The sequence below is a fragment of the Euprymna scolopes genome, chromosome 36 (genome assembly GCF_053919585.1).
Source record: "Euprymna scolopes isolate OS-2025 chromosome 36, ASM5391958v1, whole genome shotgun sequence".
NCBI lineage: Eukaryota > Metazoa > Mollusca > Cephalopoda > Sepiida > Sepiolidae > Euprymna > Euprymna scolopes.
In genome coordinates, this window is record NC_136517.1 from 27,381,799 (window position 1) to 27,397,613 (window position 15,815).

At 32.0% G+C, this 15,815-nt stretch overlaps 1 protein-coding gene and 1 pseudogene across 7 annotated transcripts in view; both read left to right on the forward strand.

Annotated features, from left to right (window-relative positions):
- LOC145260396 (DNA polymerase delta catalytic subunit-like) overlaps positions 1-15,815 on the forward strand; it is a 226,546-nt gene that overhangs the window by 69,576 nt on the left and 141,155 nt on the right. For all 7 annotated transcript variants that reach the window (XM_080118362.1, XM_080118364.1, XM_080118366.1 and 4 more), the window contains one exon: positions 1,266-1,457. In XM_080118362.1, coding sequence (XP_079974488.1) covers positions 1,266-1,457 — 192 coding nt within the window. The remainder of the gene's footprint in view (positions 1-1,265; positions 1,458-15,815) is intronic.
- On the forward strand, positions 15,255-15,414 carry LOC145260855 (U2 spliceosomal RNA; annotated as a pseudogene).

Below are 15,815 nucleotides of genomic sequence, written 5' to 3' on the forward strand. Positions count from 1 at the left end.
TTCTTTGCGTCAACACGTGAAGAATCTTTTGTTATGTCTACTGAGAACCAGTCACCTCCAGGACTTATGTAGAACAACTAATCAACTGTGCTGAAACCGCTGTCTTCAGACAGTGCTAACCTGGAATTGTAGAGACTCAATGCCTCTATCAACTGTGCCACGGGCCCCGAAGGGCGATCAAGGTTGGATTTTTTATGGTCTTATAAATCCAATTTTGTTTTCTTATCTAGTCTTCCATTGTCAGGTTCGTATTGAATAGTATTTTTTTTTTGTTTTGTTTTTTGGAATCCTTTGAATGAAATTCGTAAGCATAACAACATAAATCTAGTAGTGTATTTAAACGAGGACCACAACGACAGATGTTATATGGTCGATGAATGTATATAAATTTTCTTAGTTTCTGATTTCGTCTCTAATATTCGTATGTGTGTATATATTTATAACAGTGTTTCTATGATTGTCTAGTGTGTGGTCACATATCTATAAGGATGCATAACACATATAACAAACAGGACGAATAACATCTTACAACTGGGGAATGAATAAACATTTTTCGGGGGAGGGGTGATATTCAGGCTAAAAAGAGGGGTAGGGGGAACATACCTCTTCCATCGATGGGTCTTGATTGATAGTTCTGCAAAAACTGCAATGAGATTTCCTGAGAAACAACAATTGACACTCAAGTTATTTGCAACTTTTATGCTTGACCCCCCCCCTCCAGTTTCTAGTTACACATCTCCCCTGGTTTACTTGACCAACCTCTGACTTCTTAACTCTTTAACTATCTTTGTTGAACTCTCTGACCATCTGACTACTAATTAACGCTACATAGCACTTAAGAATTTTTGTCATGTAATTTTTTTATGTTAGCTGAATTCCTAACCGTTTCTAAAATTCCATTTTACGAAGTTAACATTCCTGGTACATATTTTAGCTGACAAAACATTTTCCCAATGTCAAAAACAATCATAATAGCAATTGTCTAGGTTACTAGGCATTACCCAAGCAGTGCTATTATATAACAAATTAGTGTTGTTTTTTTTTCTCTTGTTTTTGGTGAGATTATTTTTTCAAAATTTTCTTTCATTTTTTTTTTTTTTTTAAATTTTTTTTTTAAAGAGGGAGAATTCTGGACAAAAAGCCAAAAATTGTAATATGGAATTCATTCATATGCTATTCCTTATATTCTGGTTATTACCCCGCCTCCCATCCTCTCACCTTTTGTGTTCTAAAATATGATTTTTTCTGGGGTTTTTTTTTCCTAGAATGGAAATGATCAGACTCGTCGGCGCCTTGCCATTTATTGTATGAAAGATGCCATCCTGCCTCTGCGACTCTTGGAGAAACTAATGTGCATTATCAATTATATGGAAATGGCGAGGGTCACCGGGGTCCCCCTACCGTACCTCTTGTCGAGGGGACAACAAATCAAAGTCATTTCACAATTGCTGAGAAAGGTGAGTTGTACTTTAACAAACCTCAATTTTTTCCTCCTTTTTTTTCTTTCTTTTTTTTCTTTCTTTTTTTTCTTTCTTTTTTTTCTTTTCTGTTTTGTTTTTTTTTTTCTTTATTATTCTTTCCCTTTCTCTCCAAATAAAAAAACATGAATGGTTTATTTTATGTTGGAAGTTGTTTTTAGATGAGGATTGATAATTTTGATAATTCCAACTACTATTCTCATCTTAGTTGTTTTCACAATTTTTTGGCCGATGTATCATCCCACCTTCTTCAGATGTATCTTTATGTTCAAACTCTGGAAACTATACACAATTTAATATACGGGTGAGGATAATTTCTGTTTTGTCAATCATAACTGGGTAAAAATATTAATTCATTTTTATCTAGTAATATTTTTCTTAATTTTCAGCAATAACTGTTAAATGCTGTGACATGATTTTGAACAAAGATGGCTGTAGTAAATCAAATCGCCAAAGAATCAATGCAGTCATGATTTTGTATGTTAAGTAATTCTTAGTAACAAAGATGGCAGCGAAGAATCAATGTAGTGACGATTCAGTCATTTCAAGACAGAGATTGACAGCGAACTGAATTGAATCCAAAATTCGATATATTTTTTTTTCATAAGATCGTCAGAATCATTGGAGTCATACCCTCATTGGCAATCAAAAACATTTTAACAATAACTTTATGCTGATACTAGCAGAGAGATCGTACATTGCTCGAGATTGAATGATGATCGACGACTGTTTCACGCATCTATATTTTTTATTGCCATCAAAATCTGTGAAATTTGCCCATTTTTCAATCAAATCGATTGATTGCCTGCTGTAGTTAGGGATCCATCGATGTTCATTGGGAGGAAGCTTCACATGCCTTCTTGCAGTGACTTAGTCCACAATGCATTGTAGTCTACATTACACTTTGGTCAAGATCAAAGTGTAGTATGTGTTCTTCAGTATATTCAAGATCAAAGTGTAGTATCTGTTCTTGCAGTGACTACAATACATTGTAGTCTACATTACACTCTAGAGAACATACTGTTGATTTTATAAAGTTATTTTTATATAATAGCTGGAATTAAAGTTTAAAATCAGCCCAGCTGTTTCAGAGTCTGTAGGAAATTAACTATACCACACACACACACGCAGTTCCTTTTATATGACAGTAGAGATTAATTAGCTTCCCCTCTAAAATCTTGAAGAGTTTCCTTCATGGAAAGTATTCGACTGAGCTTCAATCTATGATCCCCCCTCGCCAAAATTTCACAAGAAACACTCGTCTAGCTGTAAACACTATCAATAATTCCCCCCACTCTTTATCTGTGCCTAAACCTAAACGTAGATTCCATGAACAAAGCTTCTTTCTTAGAACTGCACGCCTGTGGAATTGTCTTCCGTTTTCCTGCTTTCCGGCTGACTACAATATGGTTATGTTCAAGTCTAACGTAAATAAGTTCTTGATGAGCCGTTCCATATAAGTTATCAAATTTACCAAATTTTCATTACTAATGATTACTATATTGTCCAATTTCTACTGTACACTCTTTAACTTTTATCCTTGAGTGGCCTCTTGGCCTTGATAATGTGGTGATGCCGATGTAAAAAAAAAAAAAATTACATGTGGATGAGTTTACTCTCTTATCTATATATCTATTATCATTCTACATTTATGGACATATATATATTTGCTTATTTTTTTGATAGTTCTCTACTTTTCTATTAATATTTTAGTAATATATTCTTGATAAATAGTGTGAACACTGGTGAAGTATATTTTGTTTTAACTAGTGTTGGGACGATTCCTAAATTTTTACCGATTCCGGAAAATGTTGATTAACGAGTCTGATACCAAGTACGATTCTGATTCTGATTCTGATTCCCGTGGAATTGTTGTTTTGAAATATACCATTATATAATCGAAAACTTTTGTGTAGCAAAAAAAAAATTGGTACAGTGAAAAAATGGAAATACAATTAAGGGAATTTCCAAAACGATTTGATTTTTTTTCGTAAAATTTCTTTCATTGAAGATAAAAGTCAAAAGAAATATTTTAACTATGAATTAAACATGCAACATGAAATTAATAACAATTAATTTCAGGAGTTATTTTATATATTAAAAAATATAAAGAAAAAGGGTGGACGTACACGAATGCTACCCCTGTAGTGAAATACACATCAACTCCGATGTTGTAAGTTGTTCGACTGAGGGAGAAGTTATTATTTTTACAAGGAAAGAATTTTTGCGTGTGTGACCTAGTTTTTTTTTTTTTTTTTTTTTTTTTTAAATTTATTTTGGCTTCAAATTTGCGCATGATTTTTGTTATGATTTTATCTGTTTTTTTGATGGATATTTTTTTTGTTGTCGGAGTTTATATAATTATTAACAGGAAAATTGGTGAAAGTCAAAATGGAATCCGTGTTATTTTAAAATATTGTTTTAAAGTTTAATTATGTTCACGGGACTGTAAACCATTCACAAAATTTTGTGGATCCGCTTACTGGTGTTTGCACCAATAATATTGAAGCCTACTGGTCTCGTATTAAAAGAAGATTGAACTACATATCAGGATCAGTAGGTGAAATGAAATGGTCTCATGACGATGAGGCCATGTATAGAGAGGCTTATAGCATGAAAAGTGAAAAAATATTAGATAATTTTGAAACATTTTTAGAGCATGTTCATGAAAAATATGGTAATTCAAAAAAATCCCAATAAGCTTTGAGAAAAAAAATGTTTTGAACAATTGAAATTTTTATTTTTTATTTTTGAATAAAAAATAATTATTAAAACAAAAACAGTAGTGTTCTTGTCGGGTAGTTTTTATTTTATTCAAAAAAATAAAAGGTACTCATGCACTTATTGAGCCGTGCTGAAATAATGATATTATTTAGAAAGCCATTCTTAACATGGGGACGGTAGGGTGTTGTGTACCTATTCTGTACTTTCACCTAACAATTCAATAAAAACAGGTATCGTAAAACTTTAATCAAACTTGAAAATACTATTTAAAAATAGCGCGGACCAATAAGTGCACTAGCACCAAATAACATTTCACTGCGTTTCAATCTACGACATTCCATGAGAGGTACGTACACGCTAAAGCTTTCTGTTTATTTTTGTTTATTGCCACAAGTGCTAATTTTGACTTTCACCAATTTTCCTTTAAAAAATAATTACAAACTCTTCAAACATTGGGTGAGGCACTTAAACCATTAAAAAAAAAATATAACGGTAACAAAAGTGCATAAGCACCAAATTTTTTGTTTTGTTTTGCTTTCATTTTGTTTGTTTGTTAAATCCGGGCAAAAAAAATAAATAAATAACAAAAGAATACAAAAACAATAATAAGAAAAGGGTATCATAAAACTTTAATTAAACTTGAAAATAATATTTTAAAATAGTGCGGAATCCATTTTGATTTTCACCAATTTTCCTGTTAATAAACAAAAAAAGAAAAAACAGATAAAATCATAACAAAAATCGGTGAAGCTTAGATAAGTAGGTCTGGCAGACGAGCCTCATTCTGACATTAAAAAAATTTAGGTTAACAACCGGTGAAGCTACCGCAAAGTAACCCTTGTGAATGAAGATGGATATAAACAATATTTTTAAAATAAATTTCTTAATTTTACTTAAAAACAAAATGTAAACATATATAAACAAAATATTTTAGAAAATAATTTCTTAATTTTAAATAAAAATTAATTATAAAGAATTTTTTTAAAAATAATTATTGAAAAATATTGCAAAGTGTTTACATAGCTGATTCTTTGGGATAATAGGGGCGCCTTAAACCCTCCTTCCAAAACGAAAAAAGCTTTAGTGTTTTTACTATTTTAAAGCGCCTTTTTTTTTAAGTTTGAAACACAAGTAGTGGTTAGTTAACTTAGAACAACAAGTGCACATGGTGGAAATTCTTCAGGGTTTAAATATATTGTAATGCTTTTATGGTGGTTGAAAAACGTTTTTCAGCAGCCATATTACTTCCTATTTACTTACCTCCCCACGAGGGCAAAGTTAGACACAAGGCCGGTTTTTAATGTAGAGAAGCATTTATTACTAAAAAACGAAATGGTGAAATATAAAAGCAAGTTAAGCTAAAAGTAAAAAAAAAGAAATGTTTTTTAATTAAAAAAATTAAAGAAAAAATTCAAAGAAATTTCAAAACTCATTAAGGTAAAGATTACCATTAAAGTAGTTAATAAAATTCTTGTACATCTTATTGAATATGTTATGAAAAGTTCTATGACGTTTTTATCATAAATTTTTGACCGCATTAATCTCACTTCAAACAAACAGTTCAACTTAAAAATATAAGAGAATCGTAATGAAAAAATCGTAAATCTAAGGTATTTTTTAACGATGCGATTCCGATTCCCCCCAAAATACACGATTCTTACGATTAACAATTCCAATTCCGATTAATCGTCCCACCACTAGTTTTAACCTAGTATAGAATATTGTATATAATCGTGAGGACCTGTAACTAGACATAAAAATTTCGATATAATAGTAAAATTGGTAAGTATACAAATTCATAAAAGTATACTAATTCATAAAACCATGAAAACATCTTGATTATTTGATTATAACAGTGGTGAAAGTGTTGCAGCTTTTTCCGAAATTTTGGGACTTCAGATTTAACATATACAGGGCTCTACAGACATCTTTAATTAACCTTTGGCAACTAAATATTTTCAGCGCACGTCTAGAAGCCGTGTCTTCACTTTTTATTTTTTTTATTCTCATCTCTTTTTCAATTTTTTCAGCAGATTATTATTGAATGGACACTAGTCTACCAGATTATGTAAAGAAAAATTTAAAAAGTCAATATATAAATATTTGTAGGGGGTGCTCAGTTTCTAATGCAGCGTTCAAGTAAATCGACCACCCATTTTAGAACCACCCAATGTTTTTAGGCCAAATTTGGCAAATTTAGCCTTTTTTAAATGCAGTTTGGCTTTAAAAAATTCTTTTTGGCCGTTTTTAGAATTTGGCTTCAAATTTGCCTCATGGATGCAGCTTTACAATGTGCTCAATCCAAAAGATTAATTGCTCAGAATAAGTGATTATGTCGGCATGTCCATTCAGAAATATTCAAAAGCAAAAGTTGATAAACTTTGCCAGAGATGCTGTAAATGTAAAAGAAAAAAAAAAAGACTTACCTTTAAAAAGTTAATTTATATGGATATTCAGGTCTGTATTGTGTATTGTTTTGGTTTACTAGCCAAATAGAAAAGCCAAAGCCATGTGATTTTTGGAATATGACATCTTCATTCCGTGACAAATACATACATCATAAAGATTTTTCTGTAATTTTGTTTTTTAAATAAGTGTAATTCTAAATATTCACCAAATTTTATGTTGAAACTCAAAAGTATAAACATTCAAATTTCTTCAGATGTTTTTTAAACAGTCTTTGTTAAGAACAGTATCTATATAATTATAAACTCAAATGACCTTGTAACGGGTGTTGTAACCCAACATCCGGTTTACGACTTCTGGTTGCGCATGCGTATATAAGCATAAACCCATAACAGCGTAAAGAAATAAACACAAATCACTGGACCGGTTTCGTTTGAACAAACGGACGTCCTTAGAAAAGCGAATATCTTAAATTTATTAAATAAAAAAAACTTCAAGATATGGGAAACAAACGCAAACTGTGATAATACCTATAATCATCAACCTGTTTCATATATACAATATATATTATACTAAATAATCAAGGCGACAATAAAACATTGTTTTACTGTGTACGTTTTCAGCATCCCAATTTTTTTTTTTTTTTGCGTTTAAGATATATCAAAATTTGAATTTAACTATAATAAGTATTATGGTATCTATTCAGTCCACATTTACTTATAAGTATGGCAAACCACTTATAATTCAATGGCTGTAAGTTGTTTTTTTCCAAAATAAACAATTATAAACAGAACGGCTCATAGAAATCTATCTATGTTCTTTTTTCATTTTAATATGCTTTCATAGAAATGTTTCTGTTATGTCACAAAAAAGTATTTTCTTTATGTCACAAGTGTCATGCTCATACATTAATTCCATAGCTAATATCACATACTGACCCAAAGGGTCACGGGTAGTCTAGTATTGTTCTATTAAACAGTTTGTTTAAATAATTTAACTTTTAAGAAAAAAAAAATAATGGTTGAAAAAACATTTTTCACTCATTAATAAGCTTTGGAAGATTGTCTGTGAAAAAACAAAATCGTTAAAAGATAAGCGTTTTATTATCTGTAGTCGCCACTTATTTCACTCGCAACGTAAAGCCCTGATATAGGAGACATAATCAAAGGTGTCAAACTGAAAGAGAAAAGAAGCTGATGAAAGTGGAATATTCAAAGATCAAAGAGGCCTCCACAAAGTCAACTGAAATAAAAATTTACCACGTAGCACAAAAGATGAAAAAAGAAAACGATGAAGCAACAAAAACGAAAATTATCAGAAGTTTAACAAAAAAAGGTTCTTGTATACAATTTCCTCTTGATTAAAAGACAAATTTAAAAAATTTTTTTATATGTATCCATGATGAAACAAAAACATCATATTCCAACATTCACATAGTTTTATTTAGTAGTTTATTTATCAAGTAGTTTGATTTTTATAAAATTCATAGGCATTACCACATAAATTTAGTAAATTTGATTCTTCTTTATAACAACATTCTAAAATTTAAATATTGAATTTCAATGAAACCAATTGCAAAAAAGTAACCGGAGAGTTCTAATTGTAATAAAAGGGAGGTAAATCTTTTCTAAAAACTGAAAATCTTTGGCCAATTTAGCAAAACTTAATTTTCACTAATTGTCTTTGAAAACTATTTTCATTAATAATTCTACCTTATCGTTTTTTGTAATTTTGGAATATTTTCATTACTGTGACATGACAATCCAGTACATTTTTTTGACTTTCCCTACAATAACAAAGAAAAACCAATTATTGTTATCGTCCTTGTTTGTTTTGTTTTTTTTTGTTTTTTTTTTGTTTTGTTTTTTTTTCCAAAATGGTAGGCAAGACAATTCACTTCTCGTATACTGATAAAATTTAATTTTTTTATTTATTTTGGTTTAACGCATGTTTTACATGGCATGTTTTAGACTGCTTTTAATAATTGACTTCCAAACTAGCCTATCTCTGTCCAGGTCTTTATTTATCCCACTTTCTCTTAAATTCATCCAACCCAAGAACTCTCACCCATTCTTTCAGTGTGACCAAACCAACAAAATCTTTTGTTCTGCACACATCTCCATATTTAATCTTCCGAGGTCATCCAATCTAAGCCTGTCATTAACACTCGCATTATATATCTGTTGTATTATTGTCTATCTATGTCGTACATATCCTCAATACTCATAACCAGCAGTCAGTTCCATACATCATCACATGTTTCTGCCGTAAATATTCCTGAAAAGATTGATATGCTGTGAAGGTTCTTCTCTAGAATTCAACCCAATTAAAAACCAAAAATACAGAAAAATCTTTATGGTGTAGGTACCTGTCACAGACAATTCAATTTGAACTATCGAGACAGAAATAGAGATTAAAATAAACCATGTAATGGCTACTAATTACTATTAATCACTAAAAATTATAAAAAAAAAAAAAAAAAAAAAAGATTTTTTAGTCCTCCTACACTTAGTAATTCACTCCTGTTCATTCATTCATTGTTTGTACTTTTCTCAATAATTACACCTTGAATTTTTTAAAGATTTTGCATAAACATTAGTCATGGTGAAAGTAAATTTTTGCCAAAATGGATTTTCTGGGATAACTCTGGTTGCCTTCCTCCTAGGGGACATTATAGAGGTAAAATTGCCGCCAAATTATTGGTTCATTCATTTGTTTGCACTCTTCTTGATAACCATTCCTTGAATTTTTAAAAAATTTTGCACAAACATTAGTCATGGTGAAAGTAAATTTTTCACTTGTGGAGGGGGACCCCACATGCTTGGCTTGTTTTATGTAAAATAAAAACTACTTGATTAAGTTATATGATTATTGGAATATGACGTTTTTGTTCCATGACATCATAAAGATTTTTCTGTATTTAAGTGTAATTTTTTTTTCTCATTAGTAGCTTGAAACGGCTAAGTAATTTTCTTCCTATTCTTATCCTTGGGGGTCATTTCACTAATAATCATGCTGGAATTAAGTGTTTTACCTGGACTGACATTATCCGTTTGATAATTAGGGACCCAAACCATGAACTCACTCCCAAGAAGGCTTTCCTATCAGCAGAAGCGAAATACTGGAGCTGCTGTATTGCCATTTGGTGAATGGAGTTTGAACCATGCAGTAGCTTCTGATGGGGCCTCTCAATACCATATTAGTGGGAACTGCTACTGCCTTTTAATTTTCATGGTCTTCAAAAATCCTGCATCTCTCTTTCTCCTGCTCTAACCAACTTTACTATCATCTCCTAGAAATTCTCTTACCCCATCACGATACGTCTCAAGCACCACGTTCATATTTGCCCTCTATCGTCATCGCAACGATGGAGTTACTATCTTTGAAAGTATCTTGGAGAAAATTGACCACATCTTGTCTGTTCATTCCTTGACCAACATCAAAATCTGACCCCCAAGATCATCATGGGCATGGAATATGTGTCTACATTAGGGATGGTGTACCATGTGGTAGGTACATCTTCAGAGAAGGTCCTAAATTGCGTAATATGTGCTTCCGGGTAGCACTTACAGCACCATGTTCACATTTGCTCTCTATTGTCACCACAATGGTGGAGTTACTATCTTTGAAAGTATCTTGGAGAAAATTGACCACATCTTGTCTGTTCATTCATCGACTATCATTCACATCTATGGAGACTTCAATGTTCACGTTCTTGAATGGCTAGTTCATTCTAATAAAACGACTGATGAAGACAGATTCTATCATGATTTCTCCCTTACTTAACAAACCCACTTGTGTGTCCGATGCTGACAATTTGCAATTTTTCAAAACTTTTTTTTTTTTACAAAATCTCCAGAACTGTGCTCATCTTTCGTTCCGTCTCCACTGAGATCTAATCACTCCGTTGTCTCAGTTAAGGTAAAAACAAAATGTAACGTTCTCAGATGTCCCTCTCATTCTTAGTGTATTGATATTCTGACTGACTAGAATGGCTTCCAAACGTTTACATCTGAAATATCTTTGTGTTCTATGTTTAAAACAAACATGCCCTCTATAGTATCAGGCTTGATTGTCTGGTTAACCATCGATATAGACAGCTATATACTCTCCAAGAAATTTCAACAAAAATCAAATAGCTAGCTGTAGTTCAACCCAGAATGTGCCACTGCCAATGCGCACAGAAATTACTATTTCCATTGCTTTTAATGAAATAGATGTTCTGAAAGTAAAGCCAATTTTAGGACTATCAGCAACCACTGCAAAAGGGATTATAAAACCACAAAGTTATATGCTCAGTCCGTCAAATCTACAGTAGCTGAGCAGCAGTTTGGTTTCCATGAGTTTTGGCAAATAACAAACAAGTTTCTGAATAAATTTGTGTCCTCTATCCGAACCATCATCAATGGACCTAAGATAATTTCCTCAGCAACTGATAAAGTTGAACTCTTTGTTAACTTCACTCTTTGCGATCAGGGCCACATATTTGTCTGACGTTGATGATCATATCAAGAACCTTGATTCCAATAAAGCAACTGGTCCTGACAGCACAGTGTTCAAAAAGCTTCAACAGAAAATAGCTCCTATACTTACAAAGCTGTTTAAATGTTGCCTTAAAGAGAAATACTTTCCCACACTCTTGAAAAACTTTGTTAGTTTGCCCTGTATTTAAAAATATTGGAGATTGTTTATCTACCTCTCAGTATAGACCAGTCAGTCTCCTGTCTGTCATGAGTAAATTGCTTGAATCTGTGACCACTTAAGCAAAAACAACTTACTCAGTGACATGCAATATTGTTTTCCTCCTGCGAAATGTGCAGCTGATGTGATCAGTGAATCTTTTGACATAGGCTTCATTTCTAGAGCAATTTCTCTTGGCATTTGATAGGATATAGCACAAAGATCTACTTCACAAAATTTTCAGCTATGGAATATCATAACTATTAAATCTTTTCTATCTGATAGGTTTGTAAGAGCAGTTGTCGATGGGCAGAAGTTCGAAGTTGATAGTATCGAAACTTGAATCCCTCAGGGCTCCATCCTGGACTTAACTCTCTTCCTGATCTTAATCAATGATCTTCCAAATCACATTCTTAGATCATTCGTAGACATTTATGCAGACGACACTATCAACTATGGCAACACTTCAGAAACTGGCAATGACAAAGATCTTTCTAATTCTCTTTTTCTCTTCTGACCATAAGCATGTAGTGCAATGGGGAAAAGGTGGTTGGTTAATTTTAATATATCCAAAACCAAAATTCTATCTTTTCATCACCAACCCTTTGGCCCCAATTGAAATAAATAGTTCTTGTCTAACAAGCTTCTCGGACTGACCTTCACTCCTGATCTGAAATAGAACAGATACATCAAATCCATTGCCAAGGTAGCCTTTCCTGCCTGGACAGGGTAAGAAACCGACTTCAAAATCGGATGGGCAGTGTCCTTTTCTCTTCCCTGCTGCCTTTTTCTGACAGTAGAGACATTGTGAGCCTATCTGCTCTATCATTATTTTCATGACAGGTGCTCAACTGACCATCACTTTATGGTTCTTGTCTGTAATGCATTCACAGCAACCACTCGACTAGCTATAACCACTATCAGAAATGTTCCTTACTCTCTATTTGTGCCTAACAAAATTTGCATGAACAAAGCTTTTTTTTCAGAACTTCTAGTCTGTGGAACACAATATTGCAGGGCTGCTTCTCAGATGAATATAACATGGTTATTTTCAAGTTCAAGTTCTTGAGCCATCCTCTAAAATAAATGAACTTTTATCCAATTTCCACAATCACCGATCATGACATTGTTCTTCCATCTGACATTTATTAACCCTTATCCTTGAGTGGCATTCAAGCCTTGATAGGAGGTGACTCTAAAATATAATAATTAGATTAGATTCTGGACAACTACTGTAAAATAGACATGAAAGTAAGCCACAGGAATATGTTAATTTTTCTACATTTCACAAACTGATGTACTACACATGAGCCGAGGCTTAAATCGAAAACGCACAATGTTACATTAATATCAAAATATTCAGTGTCATTGTGAACGTGTGAAGTAAAACCGATTCCGATTTACATGCGTGTGAGGCAAAAGACTTGACGCTGCTAAACAGCAACAAAGCATCTGAATAATAAATTGCTAACGAGCATCCTGGGATTTTCGTTTCGTCAAATTGTTTCTGAAAGCCCAAAGTTTTCCGACGTAGTTGCCAGAATACCTAACTTATGTACTTGTGAGATTTAAAAAGTTGTACATAAATAGCATTTAAGTTGGCATGAAAATTTCATTCTGACTAGCCAATTTTCATTTGTTATTGTCAAACCATGATATTGGCACAATAATAATGTACTTTGCTACAATTTATTTTAAAAAATGATTACAGTCAAGATTGTTTGCTTTTTTTTTTTGATAGGACAACGGTGACTGATTAATGACTATTTTCTTCTAACCCTACCCTTTCCTCATGTTAAGAATGACTTTCTTGTTTGTTTGTCTGGGACTAATTATCTAGTTAAATGGACAGTAGAAACCAGAAGTCAAAAGAAGCAGAAAAAATATATATATATATATATATATATATATGTATATATATATATATATATATATATATATATATATATATATATATATATAAGCAAATGTACCCAACATTGCCTGGTATTAAACGTAATATTAAATTCCTTAAAAAAGATGAAGTAAAAAAAAAAAGGGGGGGGGAAGAAACTGAGACATGTGCATGCAAGTATTATGTTTTTTTTTGTTTTTTTTAAAGTTCACTTTTTGTAAGTAAAAAAAAAATACTCTAGCTGAGTTTGAAACCAAAACAAGTACGATAACCATTAGACCGGCTTGCCACAATCTTTAAAAAGTGTTTTCAAACCTCATGAAACAGTTAGCAAACAGATAAAAATCCGATGATCACCAAGTACCAATTTTCAAATTTTGACCCTGTAGCTGCCCCTTTATTTTTTCAGATAAAAATCAATTAAAATGATGTCTGAATACTCTATATACCAAATTTGATGTCTGTAGATCAAAAATTTGTTGAGTATATAGATTGGGAAGTGTCCTCACACACACACACACACACACATTCTCACTTTTATAGATATATAGATAGCAAAAAAATAATAAAGTCCCACTTGGTCCAGGGTTAGAAGTTTGGAAGGTATAAGGACCGTCTCTGATGATCCTAAAATATCCAACTCCTTATTTTAAAGCCCATGAAACAGCGTTGGGGTCGGCAATTGTTGTTGAGTGAGGAGCACTTGGTTGCGCAGACAAATGTATAAAGACATGAAAGAGGAGGGAACGAAGAGAGGGGGTGAGAGTTGGTTTATTGATAGAAATTTCCTAACAGAAAAGCATCTTCCACCAAAAGTCATGCAAGGGTTGTATTTAATATTATTTCCTAGCTATACTAACCTGGCATTACTCTGGATGCAGTGATGTCATTTTTGTTTCCAATTTTATTTGTTTGCATATTTTTAAAAAACAAAACAAAGAAATATATGTAACCTGTACATACCAGTGACAAAATACAAATGTTATATTTCAAGAATAATGTACATTGATCAAGTAGTTTTAAATGATTTTTAATCAATTAATGGGAAATTGTAAGCATTACAACAAAAACTTTGCAAGTATGAATTATGTTGTGCTGTTTCCCTTTCTTTTTAGATTTTTTTTTTCAAAATATCAAGCAAGACAGTCGCTCCTTGGGTATTCATAAAATTTGATTTTATGTAAAAATAAAACTATATCAAATCTTTCAAACTGTCTGTTAATTCTTCAGAGATTAAAAATTCCGGCTCCTAGCATTCTTATAAGTCCGACTCCGACACCCTGATCCAGACAACTGATAATATGAAAATATTTTTCAATTGTAACAAAAAAATATAATAATTTGATGCTTGTCCAGTATTCCTCCTATATTAAAAACCAAAAATACAGAAAAATCCATATGATGTATGTACCTGTGGTGGAATGATAAGATCATATTCCAAAAATCACGTAAATTGATCAAATAGTTTTGTTTTATAAATAAAATGATTTTTAAGCGATTGATAAGAAATTGTAAACACTGCAAAGCTGGTCTTGCAAGTTTTAATTATTGTGGAGTTTTCTTTTTTTTTTTTTTTCTTCAAGATGGCAATACGAAAGTCATTTTGTTTTTGTTTGCTTCTAAAATTTTATTTTCATAGTTAAAAATAAACTACTTGATGAATTTACATAATTTTTGGAATATAATATTTTCGTTCCATCACAGCTTTGTACAACATACAGCTTTTTTTTGTTTTTGTTTTTTAATATATGGGGATTCTGGGCAAGAATCAATAACTTATTTTTAATTGATAAAGAGGTATCTTCCTTACAATTAAAATTTGATTTTTTTTTTGTTTTTTTTTTGTATCAGTTTAAAAAATGTGCAAATAAATAATAATTAAAAATTAAAATGATTTCACTGTTTGGGTCCCGTCATTTGTCACACCCTAACTGACAATCACATATCATGTTTTTAGTCGCATGCAAGTGACTATAAGTCACTCCGTCGGTCGGTCGATAACACTTTTGTGCTTGGCCTTTTTGGTTAAGATCAAAGGTCTGTTGTTAATAAATGCTGTTCTTAGCTTTTTAAGCTTTTCTTGGCCTTTTGGTCAAGATCAAAGTGTAGTATCTGTTCTTACTACATGCTGTACTTATGTTTGTAACTTTTCCTTGGCCACATAGCTAATATAACGTTTCAGATTCCCTAAATCAAATAATTTTTGTGATATAAAGTGAGGGATCACTTTTCTGTATTAATTTAATGTAAAATGATCACCCACTTTACAACCAGTCAGTCTCAAAGCCATTCAAGTCATTCTCCAGATCATTCAAGTTGTTTTTGAAGCATTCAAGTCATTCTTAAGGTCATTCAATTCATCCTTAAGTTCATTAAAGTCATTCTAAGTCATTTACTTTTTATTTATTTAAGTCATTTCAGCCCATTTTTCGGTCATTTTAGTTTATCTTTAAGAATTTCATGTCAATCCTACATTCACGCATTCATTCACTACACGAGAGCATGTGACTAATGGCTACCAGCCTTGTTTTGTCTGTCTTCCTATCTATCAGCTACTGATAAACCCTGTTACCGATTTCTTTTGTTACCCAATATATTTTTTTCTCCCCTTTCTCACTTCCTAGCGTATCTTT